The 24867-nt window shown below is 42.1% G+C and overlaps 2 protein-coding genes across 15 annotated transcripts in view; one reads left to right on the forward strand and one right to left on the reverse strand.

Moving 5' to 3' along the window:
* The window catches only part of TBCD (tubulin folding cofactor D), a 228112-nt gene extending 211220 nt beyond the window's left edge, over nucleotides 1-16892 (forward strand). The window contains exons 36-39 of the mRNA XM_006268721.4: nucleotides 1000-1087; nucleotides 7934-8043; nucleotides 12262-12346; nucleotides 16498-16892. Of these exons, the coding sequence (XP_006268783.2) occupies nucleotides 1000-1087; nucleotides 7934-8043; nucleotides 12262-12346; nucleotides 16498-16509 (295 nt within the window). The 3' untranslated portion in view covers nucleotides 16510-16892. The remainder of the gene's footprint in view (nucleotides 1-999; nucleotides 1088-7933; nucleotides 8044-12261; nucleotides 12347-16497) is intronic.
* The window catches only part of B3GNTL1 (UDP-GlcNAc:betaGal beta-1,3-N-acetylglucosaminyltransferase like 1), a 350365-nt gene continuing 339312 nt past the window's right edge, over nucleotides 13815-24867 (reverse strand). For 9 of the 14 annotated variants that reach the window (XM_014595610.3, XM_059732186.1, XM_019485764.2 and 6 more), the window contains 2 exons: nucleotides 23629-23717; nucleotides 13815-14255 (listed from right to left, as the gene is read on the reverse strand). In XM_014595610.3, coding sequence (XP_014451096.1) covers nucleotides 23637-23717 — 81 coding nt within the window. In that variant the 3' untranslated portion in view covers nucleotides 13815-14255; nucleotides 23629-23636. Of the gene's footprint in view, nucleotides 14256-17783; nucleotides 17820-23628; nucleotides 23718-24867 lie in introns of all 14 variants that reach the window. The other 5 variants (XM_019485768.2, XM_019485760.2, XM_019485757.2 and 2 more) reach the window with 4 other exon arrangements.

Consider the following 24867-nt stretch of genomic DNA (forward strand, 5'->3'; position numbering starts at 1 on the left):
AACTTCTGAACATATGAAATGAGAACTATGGGGTGGGGACTGAGAAATTGTTCTCCTTGGTCTAGTTGGCCTGAAATATATCTGAAAAGCACATGTGTCTGTGTCTGAAGATACTGTGATCTTTATACATTCTTTTAAAGAAAAATCACACAAGGAATCAGATAAGATTTGAGTAGTTGTGCTTTCTGCCAAAGTGATTAAACTGCCTGTCTTAGAGTACGTTATGTCATGAGATTTTTGCTTCTGGAGAGCTTGATTCAAATGCTGCCTATGTAACACATGGTATTAACCAAATCAGAAAGCACTTTTGTAAAACTATTGAACCATTTGGATGTTTTGCTCTACAGAAGCGCACAGGTGAAGCAGGAGGGAAAGTTGCAGATCAGCAGGGGTGAGGGCAGGTGATGTTGCAATACTGTTGTGAGTCTGGATTGAGCCTCCTTGACACAAGTTTTCACGATTGTTGTATGCAGCTGGCTAAAGTTGCTTTGGGGGGGTAACTCTTTTGGAAGCAATGGTATACCTGATCCAAAGTGTCAGCGCCTTTAGTTTACTACTAGTTCACTTTTTCTATATCAGTATTTGAAAGTGTTCCAGAAAGCTTAAATTGAACAGTCAGCCATTCATCTGCACTGCCCTTTGCTTCTAATTGCATCATAACTTAGCTCACACTGCAGTTGTTTCCAGTGTGAGAGCTTGTTTTACTTGTGATTTTCACACGTAACCTCTGCTACCTTAGTAAATTTAAAGCCATATTTGTATTTGACATAGCTATATGGCATCTCAAACAGTTGACTAACGCTTAATGATTTTACTATACTTTTCCTCAGTGTTTGCTTTCCCACAGTGCTTAGAAAATAAATTAGACTTTTTGAGGGTAGCAGAACCCTTTAACATGTATGCATGCGCACACTGCATTTTTAACCTCACAAATAAAATTACCTTTGTGACTATATTATTAATGGAAACCACTCACTTTATACATTCTTGTTTTTCTAGGTTTTGTGGCATGATTCAGTTTCAAGGTGACATGAGAAAAAAAGTTTTCTTTCAGTTGTTTCTTCTTCTTTGCCATCCATTTCCTACAGTAAGTATTGGGGGTGTTGCTTAGGGATTTGGGGGCAGAGCTGAATTTTTTAAGCAAGGAAAAATGACGTTAAATATGATCTCAGGTGAAAATGGGTTTTAAAGCACGCACACAAATCGTTCATGGTTTTCTATATCATTTTGCAGTTTTTCCGCTAGGTGTTAACCATCTGACACCTTTTGGTTCCTGCCTGCCTGTTTGCTTGCATTTTGTATCCATAGCCCTTTCCTTTACAATTTCAATTGTGAATGCTTTGTGTTAGGGATTGCCTCTTCTGTTTGTACAGCAAGCCGTAATATGGAGTGCCAGTCACCTTTCGGGCTTTTGAGTGCTACTATAATAGTAGTAATTTAAATTATTCACAATACTAACAGATTCCAGGTGAACCAGGAGAATGTAGGTCCTTAGAGAATCTTTGTTCCTCAAAGCTAAAATTGTTAGTCTGGTAGGAAGGTTCTGAAGATTTTACCAATTTGTTTTTAGGGTGTCACGTAAAATGCTGGCTTGGGTGCTTAGAGTTAATTTTAATCCACCAAAAAAATCTTAGTGTTGGGCAATAGCTTTAGTAAGAATAGCTTTGTGTATACCAGAGTCTGAAGCACCTTATTAATAAGCAGTTTTCCTAGAACACAGTGTAGCAATTATGGTGGCATCCACAAAGGAAGGTAAAGGAAAGTTAACTATGCTGGTTTCTACAGCAGATACAGTAGGGCAATTTTTGCCAAATGGAGAAGGGTAGAAAGGAAAGGAATTCTAATTTCAGATTTCCAAGAAAGTCTAATAATACCCAAAGGATGGCAAATAAATTATAGGTTATTTAAAAGAAAGTAGTTGTGCCCCTTTAAGTTGACCCATCTGTAAAAACAAGGTGTCCTTATGCTATAACAGATTTAAAAATATGAAATTTAAACCAACTCTCTCGGCAGTTTTTTAAACCATGCACTATCTTTATCACCCACAAAGTATTTTTAAACCAGTAAGTAAACATAACATGCAAATGTGGTTTCCAAATTATAAGTAGTAAACTATGCTTAGTACAGTGTGATTTTAACCTTTTGTTCAAAAGTAAGCAGTATCAGAATAAAAAATGATCTTCATAGACAACAGGACTTCTGTGTATTACCAAAACACTTGAAGACCTTGTTGGTTTTCATGTTGTTCTGTGCTTTCTTGCTGTTGTTTCAGCCTCTGTGGATGCCCTTGCTTTTGCTTTACCCAACACTGCTCCACTTTAGCTGCCCAGAAAAGTGATTCTTAGTTTGTTATATTAGTACAGACTGTAATTCTAAAGCTGCGGCAGACTGTAGTTTTAGAACTGGTGAATGTGTGTGTATTGTTTATATTGTATAAATTCCACAAAATCTCCATACACATTCCAAGGTGAATATACAGTTTTGTAGAACAAAAGGGCCATAGTTGTTTTATTAGTTAGACTGCTGGGGCAGCTGTCAACCTGGGCTCTTGGAATTTGGAAGCATTCCAACTTTATATATCTAACACAGATCCTCTCTCAAAGACTACTGGGTAAATGAAAGAGTTCTAAAGAGCAAGGAAGTGGGTTTTGTTTGTTTTTGTTTTTAAGCACTGCAAGAGTTTGAATTGAATTGAATGATTTCATAATCATTTTTTTCAGTACTTATTATGTAGAAGAAATTCATGCCAGGTACACTTTTAAATTCTATGTATTTTATTGTTACAAAGGTAACTTAATTTTTTTTCAAAATTTGTAGATCAGGTTTTCTATTTTAGAATTCTAGATCTGGACCATGCCTATGTACATAAAAGCATCAGGCCTGCCATGTTGTGAAGAGGCTTCTATTTATGGCATTTCCTCATTCCACAGAAAGGCTACCTTCATCTTATATTAGATTTGTGAATAATGAACTATATACACCACTTAGCCTCAGGCTGGTAAAGGTGTTCCAAGATAAGACTGATTCGTGATTCCCAGTTTGGAGGATGAATATTTCCTATTGCCAGGCACCCAGCCTACATGAATGTGGTGTGACCCTCACTGGTTCTACACCTTCCCAGGGCCTGCAGTGGACTTTTCTGGGCAGCATTATGGTAACCAGCCATTAGCAATCACTGGAAATCCATCCTAGGCATGATAGTCAATGGAGGGCTTCAAACTTAACCTTGCTTGCAGGAGAAAATGCAAGATGCTAGAGAACTACTTATTCAGGGGAGGCATAAGGCCTGCCTGATGCCTTCCTAACTTTATGGTCTTGAGAAAGTATACAGGAGTCCTCTGGCTCTCCAGGTAACATTTAGAAGATAACTGGACAACATTTTGATAGCTCCATGTTGGACAAAAAGGTTTTGGCTGTGGATGTTCTTCTGTAGATGTCCCAGTAGATTCTCCACCCTGCTCAAATATGCTGTCCTAGAACATAGTTTGATGCTATCCAGGCCAGACCTGCAGTTTTTGCATATGCAAAATTGGATTTTGGCAGGCTGAGCACACTGACGGAGATTGCTGTCTACAAGGGCAGAAGATTCATATACCTTCCATCAGGAAAATGTATTAATTCTCCATTTGGGCAGCTCGGAATAATATTGATTCAGTTTTAGTCTTGATACCAAGTTTTTATATTATATCCTGCTCTTACATTAGGCAGGAGTAGTGATCAACTGCATTGAAGTCTAGCCGGTCACAGTATTGGTCCACCTGTCGCATTTTGTTTTCTCATAGCCTATGGGCACTTTTACATGTGCTCCACAGAGGGTGGGGGTTGGTACTTTGCTTAGAGTGCCTCTGACAGCTGCTTTAATTAAAGCGCTGCAGCGTCTCGTGTGTCAGCGTCCACACACTTCGAAATGATGGCAGGGGTGCTTTAACTAAAGCATGTTGGATGAGCTTTAGTTCAAGTGCCCTCACTGCCATTTTGAAGCGTTGGGACACTAATACACAAGATGCGGGAGGTTGCTGGAGTACAGTAATTACTGCATTCCAGCAGATTTGATTAATCAAGTCTGCTCTGATGTGCTGTAAGTACAGCACGTTGGAGCAGGCTCCACGCTTGTGTACAGGCACCAAAAATTATTGAAGTTCCATTAAAGGACTTCTCCTCTCAGGGCACCTCAGTGCCCACCTTCCTCAGCTTATGTAGACTCCTTTAGAACAGCTGGAGGAGTCCTTCTTGCAGATTTGCTACACTGCAACCAAGATGTTTTTTCTCATAGCCATTGCGTACACATGGAGAGTCGGTAAGCTCTTATGGCTGGACTGATTTGAATAGGACGTAGTTTATATTAGAAATTTTACTATAGATATTTACAGTATAGATCAGAGTTATAAAGGAATCATCTAAGTTATTATCTAAATATGATCTTAAATGTTTTAAGTATGTATTTGAAGGATATAGGGTCAGATTTTCAGAGGTATTTAAACACAAATACCTCCTAGAATTCTCAAAAGTGTCTAAGCAGGTTATAAATCATTGATCTCAGCAGGAGGTAGACAGTAACCCTGTTCATGTGCTTTTGAAAATACTGCTAGGCAGCTGTCTATAAGCTAAGGCACCATTTGAAAACATGATCAGAAGCAATCCATTAGCTCACAAGCTACCATCAATACTTTCTTTGATAAATCAGTTTTAAATAATCAAACATGTTTGATAAATGTGTTTTTCTTCATTTATCCAGTTCATTTAGGATGTTTTAATTTAACACTTATTAAAATCTTTATGTCTTTCAATTCCAATTGTATTACAGTGCAGCTTGGCTCTTTTTATAGACGGATAGTCATTTTTATCGCACCATAATTACTTTGCATGTGTGGCTGGTCTAAACGTATTGTGTGATTCACCAGTTAATTGTGTGATAAGTGTCGGGACCCAGGGCAGCTGGCCAGCAGCTCTCCCTGACTCCCACCCGGGCAGATAAGGGTCCGGGGCCTTAGAAGGCCGTCAGGCGGGTACTTGTGACGCTTGGAGTGGAATTAATTAGGCAGACATTTATCGGTTGCAAAGCAAGATTATTTACTCACGCCGTCAAGGTGGTGAATAGCGGAGGTCAGAGATACTTGGTTAGTTACAGCTTAAGGTTCGTAGGTCATATGTCAGTCTGCATACGAGTGCTTTGGCCGGGCAGATAAACGGAGAAAAAATCGGGCTGGCAGGTTGTTGATTTACATCTGATAAGGTCGAGACGGGGGAGACTGACAAGCGATCAATTTGTCAGTTATTCTCACGCATACGTTCAGAGGTTTTTCAGGTGTGTGTGCGGAGGTCTCCCATTCTTCACGGAAGTGAAGACGGGTTTTATTTGTGTAATAGCCAATTGCTTTTCGCCACGTCATAAATTTAATTAGAATCACCAATTATCTAGCGGTCTTTGCTAGGGTGTTATCATAGGGACACTCCCGGACACTCCCCTGTCATTTTGACCAATTACAATGGTTTATAAAAAGCAAAGAAGGCAAAAGTTTTTATCTCTGTTAGTGTCGCAGTTATAAATTTCTTTTTGACATGCGCAGCAAAAAAAAAGCGGTTACTATCATTATTGTTAACCCTTAGTTAACCTAGTGCAGAAAAAAACTGTTTTGAATGGTTTTACTTGTTTGTGACATGGGCACTACTTAATTTGGTTGTGACAATAAGTACTTTGCACATGTGGCGACCTAAGTTTATTGTGTAATTAACCAGTTAGTTGCATAACACGTGTAATGTGTAGCATGGGCCAAAGTAATGTGCAAGTCACCAAGCAGCCATCTCTACAAGGTGCATTTAATACTTCTGTTGCCCCTCACAGCACTGCTATGGTTTAGGGAAGTGTTGTTGTTATGTTTACTTTACAGCTGCATAAATTGAGGTAGAGAAATAAAGTTCCCTGTACCTGCAAGAAAGGCAAATATGGTTTTGAGCTGCATTAAGAGGAGCATCAGGTAGGAGGGGTAGGAGGTGACCATGCCTATTTACTTGGCACTGGTTAGGCTTCATCTAGAGTACTATGTGCCAGTGGTGATGTGTACAGGGGGGTGCCCGTTCACCCCCGAGAGTGCTGGTGTGCTCCCTGCTTAGGGGATGGGCAGAGGGGGAGGCGGGAGCACCAGTGCCCCCCCTGCAAGCACTGGCCAGGGAGTGGGGTCGCCAGGAGAAGCACCGCTGGCACTTCCAGGAGCACCACTAGCACTTCTGGGAGTGCCACTGGCACTTCTGGGTGCTGCGCTCTTGTTTTCGGGTTGGCATGATTGGCTGTGGGGGGTCTCCTTCTGCCCCCCCAGCCAGCGAGATTGGCTGTGAGGGGACCCAGCCCCCCAGTCGCTGACTGGCCACTGGAGGGGCATTGCCCCTCTGACTCAGGAGGTACCAGTCACCCATGTTATGTGCAGTTTTGGGCTCCACATTTTAAAAAGGATGTAAAGAAGTGAGAAATAAGCATGTTCAGCTTGCAGAACAGGTGACTAAGAAGGGACATTATAGCAGTCTTTCAATATCTGAAGAACTGCCATAAAGATGGACAACACTTCTTTTCTGTTGCGGAGAGCAGAATGCAGACTAATGGCTTGAAGTTGCAGCAGAGTAGGTTCAGATTGGATATCATGAAAAATTTCTTCACTGGTAGAACAGTGGAGGTTTTCAAGAAGGAGCTGGGTTGGATAAACATTGGTCAGGAATGATCTAGTAGTTTGGTCTGGAGTGGTCTGTAAAAAGCCACATTTGGAAGCCCAAGAACCTTCCCCCCCAAACCAGATTGCTGGAAGATAAGAAGAAATCTGCAGCCTAGAGCAGGTGGGTGTTGGAGAGGGCCACGCTCAGCAGGAGACAGAAGCAGAGCTCCACAGCCAGGTGGGATAAGTGGATGGAGGGGATACTGAAAGGGGAGTTCTGGATGTCCAGTTAGAGGGTGTAATGTGTGGAGTCATGCTTGCTGTGCCCAGCTTGCAGAGCAGAATGGAGGGTGTTTGTTTTCCCCATGCTTCTGGGCTTTGCTGATTGCCACATGGAACAAAGAAGGAATGTTTTTCCCATTTGGTTGCAACAGGTGTCAGGGTTTTTTGCCTTCTTCGTAAGTTTTGTGTGTTGGCTGCAGCTAAGGCTGGGGATTCTTGACTGGAGTGTGCCAGTGCTCCTGTTGAATCTAAAACCCTGAAGTTCCTGGGGTCTCGCCCGTCCATTCAAAGTCAGACTGATCACCACATTTGTGGTTTGCAAAGGAATTTTACCTCATGGTCAGACTGATACAAACTGGGGGTTTTTCCTTCCTCTGTAGTGGGGGAGTGGGGGTGGGGAAACGACACACGGCTCTTCCTCGGATATCTCAAGTGCATTTTAAACCACTGCAGTGGTGGGATACTGACAGTTCTTGTCCCCCTGCATTACCCATGGCAGGTCAGGGTGCTTTTAATGCCTTTGGGCAATGTGCTTTGTAACTATGCAGCAGGGCTGACAGTTTATAGGTTTCATAGATGTTAGGGGCTGGAAAGGACCTCATGAGATTGAGTCTAGCCCTGCGCCATAGGCAGGAAGTCAGCCGGGATCAAGTGACTTGACTAAAAGTTTAGTTTTAGGAATTGGTTAAAAAAGGACTTTTATGGGATGGTTTGGACAGAGATGATCCCGCCTTGAGCAGAGAGTTGGACATGACCTCCAGAGGTCCATTCCAGCCTTCCTTTTCTATGATTCTAGGTCCCACAGCCAAACACTGGCAGTCAGGAATAGTGTCTAAGGGTAATGATAACAAACTCTGTGTTCCGAATATTATACAGTGTATTCCAGAATTGTTGCCAATCGCATAAATATTATGATTAATATTGTAAATACCGTTATCACTTAGTTCTTATATAGCACTTTGAATAATTTTACTTTTTTGCTGCAACTAAAATTCCATCCTTCCCTCTAGATAAGGAAAACAACAGCCAGTCAGTTATATGAAATGCTGATAACATTCAGTGATATTGTTGATCCTGATATCATGGATGAGGTCATGACGTTACTTAGTGACACCAACTGGTAAGTGAATTTGTCAGAGATATGTTTAACCATAAGGCCTTTTGAAATATTCTTGTATCAGTGAAATAAAATCTGCCTAGACATTTTCCATGAAAAAAGGTGGAGAGGTAAGGTGAACTGCGTATCAGTTCAGACAGAGTTTTATGCCAAAAGGGTGCTGCTGATGGGGACCTTTCTGATCTGGAGATTTATATATTATAAAACAGGGCTGTTCAGCTGGCAACCTGCAAGGGGTTAACTTGTAGCCCCTGGGCTCCCACCTGGCTGCTGCTCTCTCCATCACTCAGGCTGCAGCAGCCAAGGTCTTCAGACTCCTTCTCCCTTCTCCAGCTTCTGTGTCCATGGGGTCAGGGTGCAGCAGCGCAGCACAGCGTGTGGTGTCAGGGAAGCCCATGTCTAGAGAGCTAGAGGTAGGGGCTGGGGTCCATACAGTGCAGTACAGTGAAGGTGGAGGAGGTAGGTGTCCATGTGGCATACAGCTCTGGGGGTCTGCAGCCTGCACTGTTGTGACCCGTGTAGTGTACAGCTTTCACCAGTGTAGCCTGTGTGACATATGGCCCTAGGTGCTTAGAAGCTGGACAGCCCTGTTATAAAATATATGGGCCCAATAAAGGTGGTGTTTTTTTCTTTACTTTGTCTAATGGTGTTTATAAAAATACTTATACTTTCTAACAAAGTAAAAGGAGAGGAAATCCTGGAAATTCTCCACAAGACACAAAGAGACTGGACTGTGCAAACAGACAAACTTCAATTGCAGAGACAGCTTCTTGGCATGAGCAAGCACTCCGGGAAAAGAGGTGGTGTTTGGGAATTGGAAGGTGTCAGAATGAGCAGAACTACTCATATATTGCTATGAAGTATAATAGTTCAGATAGTATGAAACCTTTCTCCTTCATGCAGATACTTTGAAATAGAACAGTTTAACATTTCCCCAGTGGAACATTCATGGTGTTCTTTCAATTTAATAACTATCTTTACGATATAAAGCAAGTCCTCCTTTTTACCTTCTGTTTTCTTTGGCATTAAACCTTGTATGGAAAAAAATTCTGTATGCTTCCTAAATGCAGTAATGAATTAATACAATTGACTGTACCTCAGTTTTGTATGCCAGAACTTCGAGTTCTTCTGGTTTTACTTTTGTTAAAGGAGAGATGTGTTAGAAGAGTACTCAGGCACATAGCATCATATGGTCTAGGTGTAGTGAGTAGTGGAATATAAAAGACAAAAACTGACTGTCTGTCAGAAATGAAGTAGTCTCAGTTCCAGATTTTGTTTCACCTGAAGTTCACCCAGTAAGAAAACTGGAGTATTGTTTTTCTAGGAGTCTCCTTGCATAAAATCACTGACTAGAAGCTCAGGACTGTAGAGAAAGGGGAGTAGTATATGTACTGCTGACCATTTTATACCTGTTTTTCATTTTTTTTCACAGCATAAATAATTAGCCTAGGATAGTGATTGTTATTAGAGATAAGACTATGGCTAAGTACTTTTAGATTCACACAGATATCTTCAAAGATTGATTGTTTAAAGCACTGAAAGTTTGGTTGTTTCACTGCCATTTATAATGATCCTTTTCCTTCTTAGTGGGCATGTCTACACGTGCATTTACGCCAGCTTAAATTTACTGTGCAGTAAGCGGCTTGGGCAACTGGTGCCTCCTGAGTCAGGAGGGGCATGTACACCCCCCCCCCCCCCCCCTTAGCGGCTAGTCAGCAACTGGGGATAGGGTGGGGGAAGAGGGGTCCCCTACAGCTGATTTTGCCAGACTGGAGGAGGCTTCTCCTGGCACCCCCGTGCATCCCCTATGCACTGCCACTGGTATGGGGGTGCACACGTAGACGCATGCCTGTACTGTGCAGTAATTTCAGTTACTGCACAGTAAATGAGCATATGTGGACTTGCCCAGTATTTTCTTATTTTGGTGGTGCAGCAAATTGTTCTAATCATTACAGTAAAATTAATTTATAATTTAAATGTTTCCCCACACCTTTTCAACACATTTAGACTCATAAGTTCTCTGAAATTATGTAGAAAAAACAAGCAAAGAATGATTTGAGTTTCTTGCTGTATATAAGCTTAAGTGGATTTTGGGTTTGGACAGCTTGTATTTGGCAGGATAAAATGAAGTGCTGCATCTGAAATACAGGGATTTTTTAGGCCACCGTTTACCTCTGCCCTGCCATGCAATTCCTGGCTGATAGTAGGTTGAATGGAAATAAATCTTCAGTGCTTGTTTAAAAGTTATCAATTTAATGGTTGGTTCTTACTTTTCCTACTCTTCTAGTGCAAAATTAAAATATCCATGTGATCTTTTTTCAAATTTGCAGGATTTTTCTTTTCATTTGTATCTTTTATACTTCATATATGACCACAAGTTCTTTGGTCAGGGAGTTCTGGTTTTTTTTTACAATTAAAATGTTGTACAGTATTTCAAAACAGCAATTTTTCATATACAAGTACAGAATTAATACTAAACAGAAGTCTAAATTTTTAGATTTGCCAGAACATTACACATTGCTTAACTATTTTGGCCTTTAAGTCACTTTCATCTCCATAACTTGTGTAGAAGAAAGGGGTCTGCTGCTTTGCCATATAGAACAAGTTTAGAAATAAACAGAATACTTATACAATACTGGGACAAGCCACTGCTTTAAGAACAACATTTAATGTCTTCTAGACTTTTCACTGCTTAGCTGTTACTAAATAAAAACTGAAATGCTTAAAATCACGATAGAAAATATCAGTGTTACAGTCCTGGTCTTAAATTATTCAGTCACCACAACCCAGCCCTTCAACTGCTAAAATTCGCTAAAGAGAAGAAAATCTTTTATTTCCATCTAGTCAGTTCTAATATGTAGTTGGTTAGCTTTTCCCTGCTGGTTCAGGCCTTAATAAAGCTCCAAACTCAAAAACAGGTCTGTTTGTAGCATGGTGGTTTACTTGTGATTTTTTTTTTTTAAATCTGTGAGTAGTTGAAGACAAGAATGTTTAGGAAAGATGACTTATGAAGCCTTTGCTAGGGATCATCAAGAGTATTAAAATTCTTAATTTTGTGTATAGGTGGTTCAGGAACCACTTTTACTTCTGAATAAATCAGGAAGCTGAATCAACCTCAGATATTTTGTAAAGAAGTCAATAACCAGGATATGCATATTTTAAATAGTCTTCCTGTGAAATGAAGTGGGTTTGAAGTACAGTTGTTTAATATGCACTACAGTAACGTGCGTCTTTTGTTTAGAATTGAAAAAAATTTGAATTAAGGGTATTTCCAAAATTGTCAAGAAGCTTTTAAATGCTAGAACTATCCAGCAGTTAGCTTATGAGTGCCATTTTCTCTCTGTAGTTCTGGGATCACAGTGATGTCCTCTCCCTTTAAAATCAGCTCAGGACCAGAGAACAGTTATTAACTAAGAGAACGTGTATACCTTCTTAAAAAGTTAATATTTACTGACATAATGAATGGTGGTGTTGATACCATGGCTTGCTTGTTAATTAAAATGCAAAATACCTGCTGTATCAGAGTGACTGTTTCGTTTTAATGCAACATTTTCCAACATGGTTTGCGGCATCACTACAGCAAATCATTTGGGCATACTGTAAGCTAAACTGAAATTCAGTATAAAGTTTGTATCCTGCTCTCTTTTTCTGAGGCAAAATGCAACTTTATACCAAGGGAAAATACTACAAAGAATGGAATTTTAATCCACTGCTGAAATAAATGCTTGTATGACAAGAGTGTTACATTTCACAGGCAAAAGATCTAAAGCAATTGGAAAGAAAAATGTTTTAGAAAAAAAAATAAAAGAAAAATATTTGTCACTATCAAATGACTTAATTCTGAAATGTCACTACTGGGACATAGCATATTTAGGATGCCTCTGTTTTAATGTACAGCAGTGAAAATATCTGACAATGACTAGGTTTGATTTGAACTTTATACATGACAGAACACTCTAATAGGAATGCAGCTGAACAGCAAATACTATTGTGAGATTTCTTAAGCTGTTTGTTTCATTATGGCCAGCACTTCCCTGCTACCAAATTTCCAGACCCCTGGGGAGCCCCACCAGTCAGATGATAACAGCTCTGCAGGCTGGATCTGGCCTGCAGCCTGAGCGTTTAGCACTCCTGGCTTATACATTTGGTCAGCTAAATCTATTAAATATGGTTTTCTTTCTGAATTGACTGAAAAGGTAGTATTTCTCTTTTCCTTTCCAGGGATGCTGAATTACCGCTAGTGAGAGAGAAACGTAACTACCTTTGTGACCTCATGAAGGTGCCCAAACCGCAACCGGTAACCAAGGTAAAGTCTGGAACGTATTGTCAAACTTTCCTTGAAAACAAAATGAAAGCATTAATTGCTTTACCATGAATTCTGTCTTTTCAGACTATTTCATAGGGAACTGCGTGTGCTGTCCTTGTTAATAAAATATAGAAATCAGGACCTAAAGGAATGTGCTGCACATCTAAGTCTTAAATACAGAATGTATGGAATTGCCAAAAATGGTTCTTATAAAGCCCTCCAGTCCCATTCCTTGAAATCATTCCAGACTTCTGGTATAAACTCAACTTATTGAGACAATGGAAGAATGAAATAATGTAATACAGATACCTCAGTATGAGTGTGTCTGTACTGTTAGGGAAAAGATGGTAAGAATTCCCCCTCCAAATTGAAGAGCAAAACTAAAATTCTGTGATACCAATGACCTCTCAATATATCAACTTTTCATTTAGAACAAAAAGGTATTGAAACATTCAGGAAAACTGTATTCCTAAAGCTAATACATAAAATGAAGTTCTCTGAGAGTAGATAAATATTCCCTGAGGTATGGGTCAAAAGCCTATGGCCTGTGGGCCAAATCTGTGATTGTACTCAGTCTTGGAAGTCAGGGTGTCTGCAGAAATTTGGCAGCAGGGGGGTCAGTGGAAGGTAAGCAGCTACGAAGTGGGTTGGAAGCTGTGGCAGCGGTTGGATTAGAAGTGGTGGCCTGCCTTTAGAGCAATCTCTATTCATAAAGCCTGTTGTTCTTAAAAGGCTGATTTCAAATTTACCCAGCAGCTTCCTTTGGAGAAGCTGCCCCCATAAAGGTGGAGAACCCTCTGCTTCGATCACAGTAACCTGAGCTAATGGAGCGTAAGCATTCTTTTCCTTCAGACACATTCATACTGTGAGGAGGCCAGTGGTGAGGAGAAGAAATAGTTTAAATAAGATGATGGACAAATAAATACATATCACCATCTTCATTCTGCTTTGAAACAGTTCATTAGGGGAGGCCCATAAAATAGCTCAGTTTGAAAGCCCTGAAATTGTACAAGGTCACAGAACCCGAACCCAGAGATACTTTTTCACTCTTAGGTTCCTGCAGCAATGTTAATTACTGCTGAGGGAGCTTTCCTACTAAAAGTTCCTGCAGGCAAGAAAATAAATGTCATCCTTAGGGCTGCTGAAGCAGCTTTGAAGTTTGTTCTAACTGTTACTGGCAAGCGGTACTTGTCCTGCTGTGATGGACTAGAGACCTCTACCATGAGATCAAAGAAAAGATCAAGTTAATACCTAAGCAAATATCCTTGGTGGTTGTGTTCATGAAGCGAGGATTTGTGGACTCTCATAAATTTGGCAGCAAGAGCTAGTTCAAATATCCTGGCACCACCACTGACATAGGAATAATTCATCTGACCTCAGAGTCTCAGTTTGAATCCTGTTTATGGAGAAGCTTGATGATGAAGATGGGTGATAATATGGACACATGGAAATGCAGTCTTCACTCTAATTTGGGTCTGTAATTCATTACAGGAGCAGATAGTTTATTTTGGTCCCATTGACTGCAAAAACCCCAGAGAAGGGACTCTTATTCCAGGAGTAACAATTATAAGAAACAACTATAAGAAAATCCAACCAGGGAATAAATACAAACCCTTCTCCAAGAAGTATAATTTATGTAGCCTGTTTCCTTGGTTTAGGGCTCAGGAGATCCAACGCCACCCAAGCCTGATTAAGGGAAGTTCATATTGGATAATTATTCTGTAGAGCCGTTGGTCTTTCCACTTCCTTTCTAGTGTCAGCAGATGAGAAACAAACCTAAAGATCTCATGCCTTCCACATTTGAGAAAAACAAAAGTGATACTAAACAATGTGGGGGGTTCTTTCATCATTCTTCACAGGAAGAGAGGTCTCAGGAGAATGCCTAAACTTCGTGAAGATGAACAGGCTGCTGAAAAAGACAGAGTTAGGGAGTAAAGTGTCTGTTATTACAGCATGATTTGGAGGAGATGCATAAGAAATGTATCGCACACATTCTGGTCAGGTTCTATCATTAGTAGGTTCCTTCTGTTCTCTAAATGTAATTTCTACCTACCAATACAAAATTATCTGTTTTCCATCCCCTGAGCATTCATGAGCATATAATTAGTGACAAAAGCCTGGCTGAAGTGGCTAAATGCATCTCTCCCCTCATTCTTTGGATGACACATTCAAGTGTCGTCCCCCCAAACCATATAGCAAGAGATCCAGGTACATCTAGGCCAGTGGTGCTCAACCTACCGACCCCATGTACCAGTCCAACCCTGTGCACCAGACCCTGCCACAGAGCAACCTCACTTAGAGTGACCCCAGACACCAAATCTGGTCGTGGACTGACTCCACACGTTAGCGTGATCTGGCATGTAGGGCCATGTCATCCAGCCCACCTCACTTCCAATGGGGGTCTGGGGACCCCAACAATTAATACTGGCACTGCTCCCTTACTGCTGTAGAGGAAATCCTGCTATCATTTCCTCACTGCCAAATTTCTGGACTTATTGGGACCCCCACGGGCCGGATGACATGGCTCTATGGGCTGCCAGTTGAGCACCACTGCTCTAGGCCATAAATATATGGATTTATGATATTAAAATTCCATCTGAATTCTATCCACATGTGAATCAGGAGAAATGGGAGGCCCAATGTCTTTCCAACTGAGGAAAGGTTTGACCAAATCCAAGGTGTTACAAAATGAAGACTGATTCCACTTGTTCATCTTTAACTGCAGCTTCTAAAACTTCTGGTCTCATGAATAAGAATTGCTTACATGAGCACTTCAGATGCATTTCTTCCAGGCCTACGCCGTTCTTAGCAGGGGATTTTAAAAGAAAGTGAAAGTATCTCCCTCTGTAGACAGTATTTACCGCATGGCAACAGTAAATGTGTAAATGGCTTGGCTCATCCTTCTGCAAGATGGACCCCCAAAACCTCAGTGCAGGCTTCCCAGCCTTTCAGGGTGACAAACACTGGAGAAATAAGAACTCAGGCTGGTTCTTGTGCGCTTTTAAAGTTACTGTATCTTAATTAAGTCAAACATTAATTGTAGTATGTACAAATGGGTACACGTTTAATGGAGAGGAAGAATTTGTTTTTGGGGTAGAAGGTCCCCTTGTTTCCATTAGGATGATGCAGAGAAATAGACCAGGGCTGTCCAACTGGTAGCCTCTGAGGAATGAACTTGTAGCCCCTGGGCTCCTGCTCTGACCATGTCTACCCTTTTCTCTGCCTCTGCCTCACATCAGAGTTGATGTGAATTGTGAAGTCCTTTGCTTCATCTGACAAGAATGTCAAAATATTGGACCAGAAAATATTCTTGAGACATGAGCCAATTGTATTCTAATTCACTCGGAGACTGAAAGGAAAGAGTGGGAAGAAATGAAATGTCTCCTTAAAAACAAGACACCTAAATGTGTGTCAATGTTTGTTGCTGCAAGTAACATAATACTGAGTTTCCATTAAATACCTGTGCATCCCATTGAAGACCCAGAAATTAAATTAGTGTTTTACCTTTTTTCTTCAAATAAAAATAACTAAACCATTTGTAAGCAAAGCAACCTAGTGAATACTCCTGGAGTTCACTCTAAGAAGTAATAACTCACTGAACTTGAACCATTTGCACAGCAGTCTGATTCAGTGACAAACAGGTTTTGGTGGCTTGTGTATGTGCATGCATGAGAGTGCACAACACTTTGCTTTTCCCCAGAAGCTCAAATTTCACAAAAGCAGAGAAAACAACCAACTTGGCTAGATAAAGCCAGGCATAACATCTCAATTGCTCCCTTTTTACAAATGGATTGTATTTTTTTTAAGCTGAATGAGGTTCATTTAACCTAAATCCATGTTTACAATTGTATCATGCACATTTTTGACGGAATGAAAAGAAACCTGACATTCCAGTCTGAACATAAGTAATGGAAAGCACTCTCTTATAGGAGTAGCTCTAAAAATACCCTATTACAAAATCTATACAGGAGTAGCTCTAAAAATACCCTAGCTATTACAAAATCTGTACAATCTTAAAACAGAAGTTTGTGTTTCAAAAATGTAATTCATGGACTCAACCAAAGCAACTGTAGTTGGTGGCTGTTAAAAACAACTGAATACACCACCGAAAAGCAATTTCATGAACTCTTCTTTCTGTTTTGTTTCTATAGAGTGCTGCGTAATGTGTTTAGCATGGGCTGTTCCTTTGAAAACTGATGTTCTTGGGCTTGTGTCGTAAAAGAGGAAGCAGCTTGTGTGGCGATGTCTCAACAGCCTGGATTCTCAGTAAGAGCTGCAAAATGCGACCTTCAGCCACAGTCACGTCAAGAGTCAAAGTCTATTTTGTGTTGCACATATTTACCACTATGTAAAGGCAGCCATCAAAGTTAGTTGTTTCCAGATCTCGCGTTCATTATCTGTAGCCACAAGACTACAGTTTAACCTCGTGATCATAACCTGTAGCAGTTTAACCTCGTGATCATATAATTGAACTTTTTTTTTTTGTTTTTGATGCTAATGACTTGTATTCCTTCAAATCTGAATTAAAGTCTCCCATATACAGTGATTCAGTCTATATGATCATGCAACACCTTCACAACTTAGGGCTGATGCTTGTAGTCAAGTAAGATATTCAACCCTAAATTGTTACGTTTAGAGCAGCGCTGCCCAACTTGGACAGTCCTATCTTGGGGAATTTTTTTCATGGTTAAGTGTGGCAACATTTAATGGCAATAAAATCTTTCCCATCATCTTCAGACAAAGCATCTCATTAGGTGTGGACAAATACGGCTTATCTGTATTCAGTCAGTAGCAGGACCTCATCCATGTCCATTTGTTGTTTTCCAGTCACACGCACCCAACTCCACTCTGTACATACTCAAGCAGTTCATACTAAATTATGCCATCTTACCACCAGGCAGAGTCAAATTCAGGGATGAGAATACTGGCATGTGAGGTAAACGATCACATTTATTATTTACTTTTTCCTTGTCAGAGGAAGACACTCTTGTATACTGGTTCACTATTCAATTTTTAAAAATGTCTGTACTATGGCAAGTTGCTGTTGCTAGTTTTTTTTAAGGATGACAGCACAGGGCTATTTTTCATCTAACTTGCCCATTTTTAGTACTCAAGTACTTCCCTAGCAAAGAACCTGAAAAGCTTTTTAGCTCTGAATTATGAAAAACTGGCACCAGTGGTACCTGCTTGCCTTCATCTTTAAAGCTGCATGCTCAAAAATGAGTTATACAGAAAAGCTTTTAAACAAATTCAACACATGTTCAAGCTTAGCTATCTATGCCAATATTTTGTTCTAACTGTCACTCCTCGGTTTTCTCTATACTGTTTTGGGCATGCGCACAGTTAGCCTTCTATGTGCTTCACAAAATTGCTCTTAGAGCTGAATATTTTTGACAGCTGTATCTACACAGGTATTACAGTAAGTAAGGTCACTCACCCTGCACTGTGTTTCTATTATCGTTTGCAAATCAAACTGAAAATAGAAAAGACAAGGGAACACTTCAGTCAGCATAACACCAGTAAACTGTAACTGATGTGACATGCCTGAGCCAGCTGTGAAGACTGCCAGTTGTTTCTGTGGGCACAAGCAAAGGGCACTGTAGTGAACACAGTAATTTGCTGATTTTTTCTCAAAACTGCAGTCAGTCACTCCATAAATAGGCCACTATGGAGAAATGATACAAAAGGTGATTTTTTCCCCCCCTATTGTAAGTCAAAGCATATCTGACACTTGGAGAAAGCGTACCAGAGAGATTTTAAAAAGCTATTATTGTACTATTTTTTACTATTGTGGCAGAGTACACACTGAGTACTAGGGGTGCACAAAGCAGGCCCTATTTGATTTGGATTTGGCCCGAATCAGGAACAGGGATGCGATTTGTTGATTTGTATCACTGTTCCTGATTCTATTCGGCCAAATCTGAATCTGAAGATTCGATGCTGATTCAGAGAATCAGCAATTTGGACATGGACGCAGCTTTAAATGTTTTTTCTACATCCCTCAAGGTACCAGGATGGCTCGTGAACACTGTGATTCTGGGGCACATGGAGCATCCCACAGGAGCACAGGGGAGGCCTGCCATGTGCTTGGTGGCGAACCTGAAACTGGAGTGGAAGTACTTCCAGTCCACTTCCGGGTCTGCTGAGGAGCACGTGGGGGACTCCCCCATGTCCCCCCAGCTCAACAATCAGCCACAGGGGGGACCCCAGGTGCCTCCCCAGACCCAGGAGGCAGCAGTTGCTGAGCTGGGGGGCACAGGGGCGCAGGGCCACCCCCCCATCCCCCCACCTCCTGCCGTGCTCCCCGGTAGACTCAGTAGCGTACTGGAAGTGCTTCTGGTCCAATTCTGGGTCTGCTGCCGAGTGCACTGGGGAGCCCCCCGCGCTCGTCTGGGACACTCCACGTGACCAAGCATTGCAGCTTTCATGACCTGCCTGCTACCTAGAGGTATGTAGAAAAAACATTTAAAGCTGTGTTTATGTCTGAATTGCCAAATCTTTCTGAATGTCTCCAAATCAATTCAGAGGATTCCAATTCGATTCAGAAAGATTCAAGGGTCCTCTGATTCGGATTCAGAGATTCAGCCACCAAGATATGGCACGGAGAAGTCTGGGCTGGGTCATGCGTGACTACAGGGCTCTGGGAGCTGGGCTCAAGGGTCTGGGGGCACAGATAGTTTTTTTCTTCAATCCTCCCTGTCACATGACATGGGCTCCGAGGGATAGGTGCATTGGTGCGGCGAATAGAAGACTCCGGCAATGGTGCCATTGCGAGGGGTTTGGCTTCCATGGCTACGGTCCGCACGTCAGAGAGAGTGGACTGTTGGGAAGGGATGGCCTCCACCTCACCTGGAAAGGGAAGAAGTTCTTCTCAGCCAGAAAGGCTGACCTTTTTGACAGGGCTTTAAACTGAGACCACTGGAGGATGGGCGGTCTACTAACAGTTCTAGCCCAGGTCATGTCAGCTGCACCACCAATAACTTGGGCAGCCCAAGTGAACCCAGTCCGGTGACAGCCCAAGGAAAGGTCCCGCTTCACCCCTCATGGAAGCAGTGGCCTTCTCATGGTAAACTTAACGGTCTGTACACAAATGCCAGGAGCCTGGGAAAGAAGCATGAGGAACTGTCTGTTCTGCTATGTGAAAATGACTATGACCTTGTAGGAATTAATGGCAACCTGGTGGGACTCCATCTATGATTGGTCAGTGGCAGTAGAGGGTTACACCTTGTATAGGAGAGGTCATGTGAGGAAGAGGGGTGGGGGTATTACTTTCTGCAGATTGAGTTTCCAAACCAGGAAGGGCATCATACAAGGAGAACATGGGGAAGGTGACTTACTTGTAGGAGTCTACTATAGACCTCCCCATCAAGAGGAAGAACTAGATTAGGAATTCAATAGGGAACTGGTTGAAGCTGCGCGCTCCCAATGCATGATCATCATGGGAGACTTCAACTTCCCTGAAATCTCTTGGGATGAATGGACTGCCAAATCTGACAGGTCGCGTAGCTTTCTCATGTGCATCAATGACCTCTACTTAACCAAGGAGGTCTATGGGCCCACTAGGGGAGAAGCGTTGCTTGACCTGGTCCTGGCTAAAGGGGAGGGCCTGGTGAGCGATCTGCAGATCGACGGGAAGCTTGGTGACAGTGACCATGAATTGGTCACCTTTTTAGTTCACCGAAGAGCAGGCAAGCCCCTCAGTAAAACAGAAGTCCTTAACTTTGGGAAGGCTGGCTTTTGCAAACTGAGAGAATTTTGCAATCAGTCAGTCAGGCAATTGGTCAGGAGGCTATACCTCCCCAGAAAAGGGAGTACACGAGCAATGGTCATCTTTCAAAAACATCATCCTTGAAGCACAGGGCAAAGCCATACCATCTTGCAAAAAACGCAGTCAACAGGCAAGGATGCCCCCATAACTGAATAAGGAACTGTCGGACCTTATTAAACTCAAAAGAGCCTAACCAGCTGGAAAACAGGAAGCTTCACCAACGTGGATTACTCTGCACTCGCCCGTACCTGTAGAGAGTGGTCAAGAAAAGCCAAAGCACAAACCAAACTTGGGCTAGCTACAGGAATCAAGGACAACAAAAAGTCCTTCTTCAGATATGTGGAAAGTCGGACAAAGAACAAAAATAGCATTGAGTCCCTGTGAAATCCAACCGGGCAACTGGCATCCAATGACCAAAAAAGGGCCAATCTCCTAAATGACTTTTTTGCATTTGTTTTTTACCCTTCCAGGAGGATCACACTGTCAGGAATGGCACAAACCAATCCAGGAGCAAACGACGGGCCCAAAATAGATGTGGATCAGGTGACGGAACACCTTGGGAAACTGGACATTCACAAGTCTGCAGGCCCAGATGGAATGCACCTGAGAGTCTTGAAGGAGCTGGCAGACATCATTGCATTCCCCCTTGGCAGATATATTTGAAAATTTGTGGTGCTTAGGTGAGGTCCCGGACGACTGGAAAAGAGCCAGCCTGGTCCCTATCTTCAAGAAAGGGAGGAGGGTGACCTGGGGAACTATAGACCAATCAGTCTGATGTCTGTTCCTGGACAAATCCTGGAGAAAATAGTCAAGGGATCCATCAACACCAGACTAATGGAAAGCAAGTTTCTGAATGCCAGCCAAAATGGCTTTGTGACTGGCAGGTCTTGCCTGACCAACCTCATCTCCTTCTATGACCAGGTAACATGTGCCCTGGACAAGGGAGATGATGTGGATGTCATATATCTGGATTTCAAGAAAGCCTTTGACCTAGTTCCCTGCGATGTCCTCATGGTTAAGCTGGGAAACTGTGGCCTTGATCTTCATACGGTCCGATGGCTAGGCAACTGGCTATGGGGTTGGACCCAAAGAGTACTAGTTGATGGGAGCAAATCATCGTGGCACAGGGTGACCAATGGAGTCCCTCAGGGTTTGGTACTTGGGCCACTACTCTTTAACATCTTCATCAATGATCTGGAGTCAGGAGTCAGATGTGAACTGGCCAAGTTCGCAGATGATGCCAAATTATGGCGGAGGGCGGTCACACCGCAGGACAGGCTGGGGATACAGGCCGACTTGGACACGCTCTCAAGGTAGGCCGACCAAAACCTGATGGCCTTCAATGCAGAGAAGTGTATGGTGCTGCACCTCAGTAGGAAGACCCTCCAAAATACTTACAGGCTTGGCAGCGCTATGCTCGCTAGCACCATGACCAAAAGGGACTTGGGGGTCTTCACTGACCACAAAATGAATATGAGCCACCAATGTGATGCCTTGGCTGGCAAAGCTAACCAAACTCTGGCATGCATCCACCAATGCATATCAAGCAAAATCAGGGAAGTCATCCTCCTGCTTTACTCAGCCCTGGTGAGACCACAGCTGGAGTACTGCATCCAGTATTGGGCCCTCATATAATCCAAGGCCTGGAGGGAGGGCCGTACGAGGAGAGGTTGAGGGACTTGGACTTGGGACTCTTCAGTCTGGAGAAGAGAAGGCTAAGGGGAGACTTAGTGGCAGCCTACAATTATATAAGAGGGGTACATCAGGACCTGGGAGAACAGCTGTTCATCAGAGCTCCCCAAGGGATAACAAGGTCTAATGGCCATAAACTCCAGGAAGGCCAATTTAGACTAGACATAAGAAAAAAGTACTTTATGCTGCATGTGTCCAGGGTCTGGAACAAACTCCCCCCAGAGGTGGTGCAAACACCAACTCTGGACTCTTCCACACATCTGGCATACCATCTCCACTGTCTGCCAAGATATGAAGCAGGAATCAGGGTGGGTTAAAACCATTTCTACTCATCTGTCAATACTTATGGGTTGTGTCAGATGCACTGGGCCAAACTGAGAGGGTTTTGTCACTGTCTGAAAATGTGACAGAGAGAAGGTGACCTGTTTACACTGAAGTGTAACAAGAAATCCTGAAGTGAGAAAAACAGAATGAAACATTTCAGTAAGCTTTTGATTTTAGGTTTGTATAACAGGGCGTTGGCCCGTCAGACATTAAATATAGCTACAGGTGTTTGTTTCCACTGCCAGCACATTTGAAGATTTTTTTCCCATTTAACTGAGGCCATAAAATTCAAACTGTCAATCCTTTTCTCGCCATCCACCATGGTGTGCCTCCACGGCTGGGAGCCTCATCAGCTGAGGGGACTCAGCTGTGGGAGCTTTTGACTTGTCGGTGCAAGGGGAGTCCAGGATCATGATCCTAGGTACCCCCTGTACCAGCAACAAGACATGATGGAATCTGATGCACGATCCCACAGTTACACCTCCTGCAATGCACTTGTGGCATGGGAGGAAGTACAATTATACCATCATACCTTTACCTGCATGTCTGGAGGGGCCCATTTGTAATAAATCACTAAGTGTCATATTTCTCTTGAAAAACAAAGCCTAATGTAGACCTGAGGTTCTAGTTCTGTTCTGGCAACAATATAACTCGACAGTCCCCCCTACGAGGGAAACACGGCTTTATAAGATGTTAACAAAATCTACCTACTCTTCAAATCAACCTGGGAGGCAAACTGGGAGGTGACTGCTTACGGGAGGCGACTGCTTGTGTAGCCCTGTGGCTGCAAAATGCTTCTTATCCACACTACTTTTTGCACAGGCTGAAATCAGAGGGATGCCATAACTTCAGGCCTCTTTAATCCCTCAATACTAGCAGTTCCCATGGATACAAAGTGGTAATGCAAAGACTGTACCTCAGGAAACACCAGCTGTTATTGTCAGTAGCAAGTGATTAACCAATTCCAGAGAATGGCTTGGGGCCCCCTGACCACTTTTGACAGAACCCAAGTCTTCAAGGTCTTTATGCACTTTCTTTGGGAACATTTATATGATGTTTGATTGGGACTTAATATTTCCTTGGGGCTAGCAGCTCATTCTGCAGTCTAGCAGACAGTACTGGATGGCAACCTAAGGCCAGAAACATAAGTGACAATGTCAAAGGCTGCACAATTTAGCAACAAAAAATGTGCATCTCAGCATTGGTTGCTAGTGATTTTTGTTTGATCCTGAATCCTGTGACTCCCCCCAGTGGGAAAAATTACAGCTGTCAGCTGACTTTATGAAGCAAGAAATAGGCCTTATTAAAAATTGGTAAATATAGATGCCAGAGGGCATTACTAAAGTTTGCTTTTAGAAGTAGATTAATAATCAGAAAACAGATTAATCTGGTGAAGTACGAATGACTAACTGAAATCCAATCCTCTCTGGACACTGTTTTGTTTTCTAACACACATACATTGCTCAAGAAACATGAACTCTCAAATTCATTGCTATACCTCAGCTTTCAGTTGAAGTGATAATAATCCAGTCCCTCTTTCAAGTTCAGTTCATTCAAGTTTTTTTCAAATACTCCACCTGTCAAATCCTATGGGAAGGAAAACAGCATTAGATTGGTTTGGTGAACATTTCAAGGCATAACATTACTCACTTGGGATTTACGGAGCATGGGAAGAAAGCCCCAGCTGTTGGTCTAAATAATAAAGTAGAATTGAGCAATGTTTCTACCTGTTCATATGTTGTTTAATGCACTTAATTATGGCCTTGGTGTTTAAAATTCATGGGTGAAGAGGGCTTATTTCAAATCAGTGGAGAAAAATCAAAGAATGATGTTTTAATTGTTTCTCTGAGCTGAAGTCTGTCTTGTTCTCCTCTTGCCTAACTGTCCGTATTCTGGATAACCACTCCACCCCTACTTGAAACAAGTGGCCTATAACTCCAGACAAATACTAGCAGCATTCAATCTCTCTTTTCATCTTAGACTCATGGGGTGAGTGCGGCATGTTCAAGAGCTTTTCCAAAGGAGCCCAGGGGGGATGTTCACCAGTTCAGAGTGCTGGCAAAGAACTCGCTCGAACTCTGGTACGCGGAACACAAGTAGCTCAGTGAAAGTAGCTCCGCAAGATGACTGTATGTGAGAGCTTTTGTATTTTTAAAGTACATGCACTTTAAAGGAATGGAATGAGGATCCTAGTTTAACAAAATAGTGATTTTGTAGATTTAGCACAATGATGTTCTTGTCTGATGAAACAAACCTTTCATCAGACCAGTGGCATATTAACCACAGTTACAGGTGTTTCCTTCAAATCCTATTTACAGTCTGAACAGGAATGCTGTATTTTTGTTCTACATGCAGTAATGTAGGGCAGTGATACAGACCTTACTGTGGCAGTGATGTCATTAGGTAAACACGCTAACCTCAGCATTTCTCATGTGTTAATACTTTGGCCTCCTACAGCCTTTAATTTCACAGGTCTTTGTTCCCCACTAACAATTCATTAAGCCTTCTAGTTCTGTATGATGTATGCAAGAGATGAACAAAGATTAGTACAGCCTCCCTTTGGGTGGAATACAAACAGCTGTTTTAACAGCGTTACCAGTGAACAATACCACCTTAAAAGGATTTAGGAAGAATGCCGTGCCCAAGTGCATCTCCAGGAGGAATCCAGGGAGACTGGATGCCAAATTTTAGTCACAGTAATTGGATTTAAATAAAAAAATTGTGGAATCTTCAGTGA

This window comes from Alligator mississippiensis, chromosome 8 (genome assembly GCF_030867095.1).
Source record: "Alligator mississippiensis isolate rAllMis1 chromosome 8, rAllMis1, whole genome shotgun sequence".
NCBI classification, from domain to species: domain Eukaryota; kingdom Metazoa; phylum Chordata; order Crocodylia; family Alligatoridae; genus Alligator; species Alligator mississippiensis.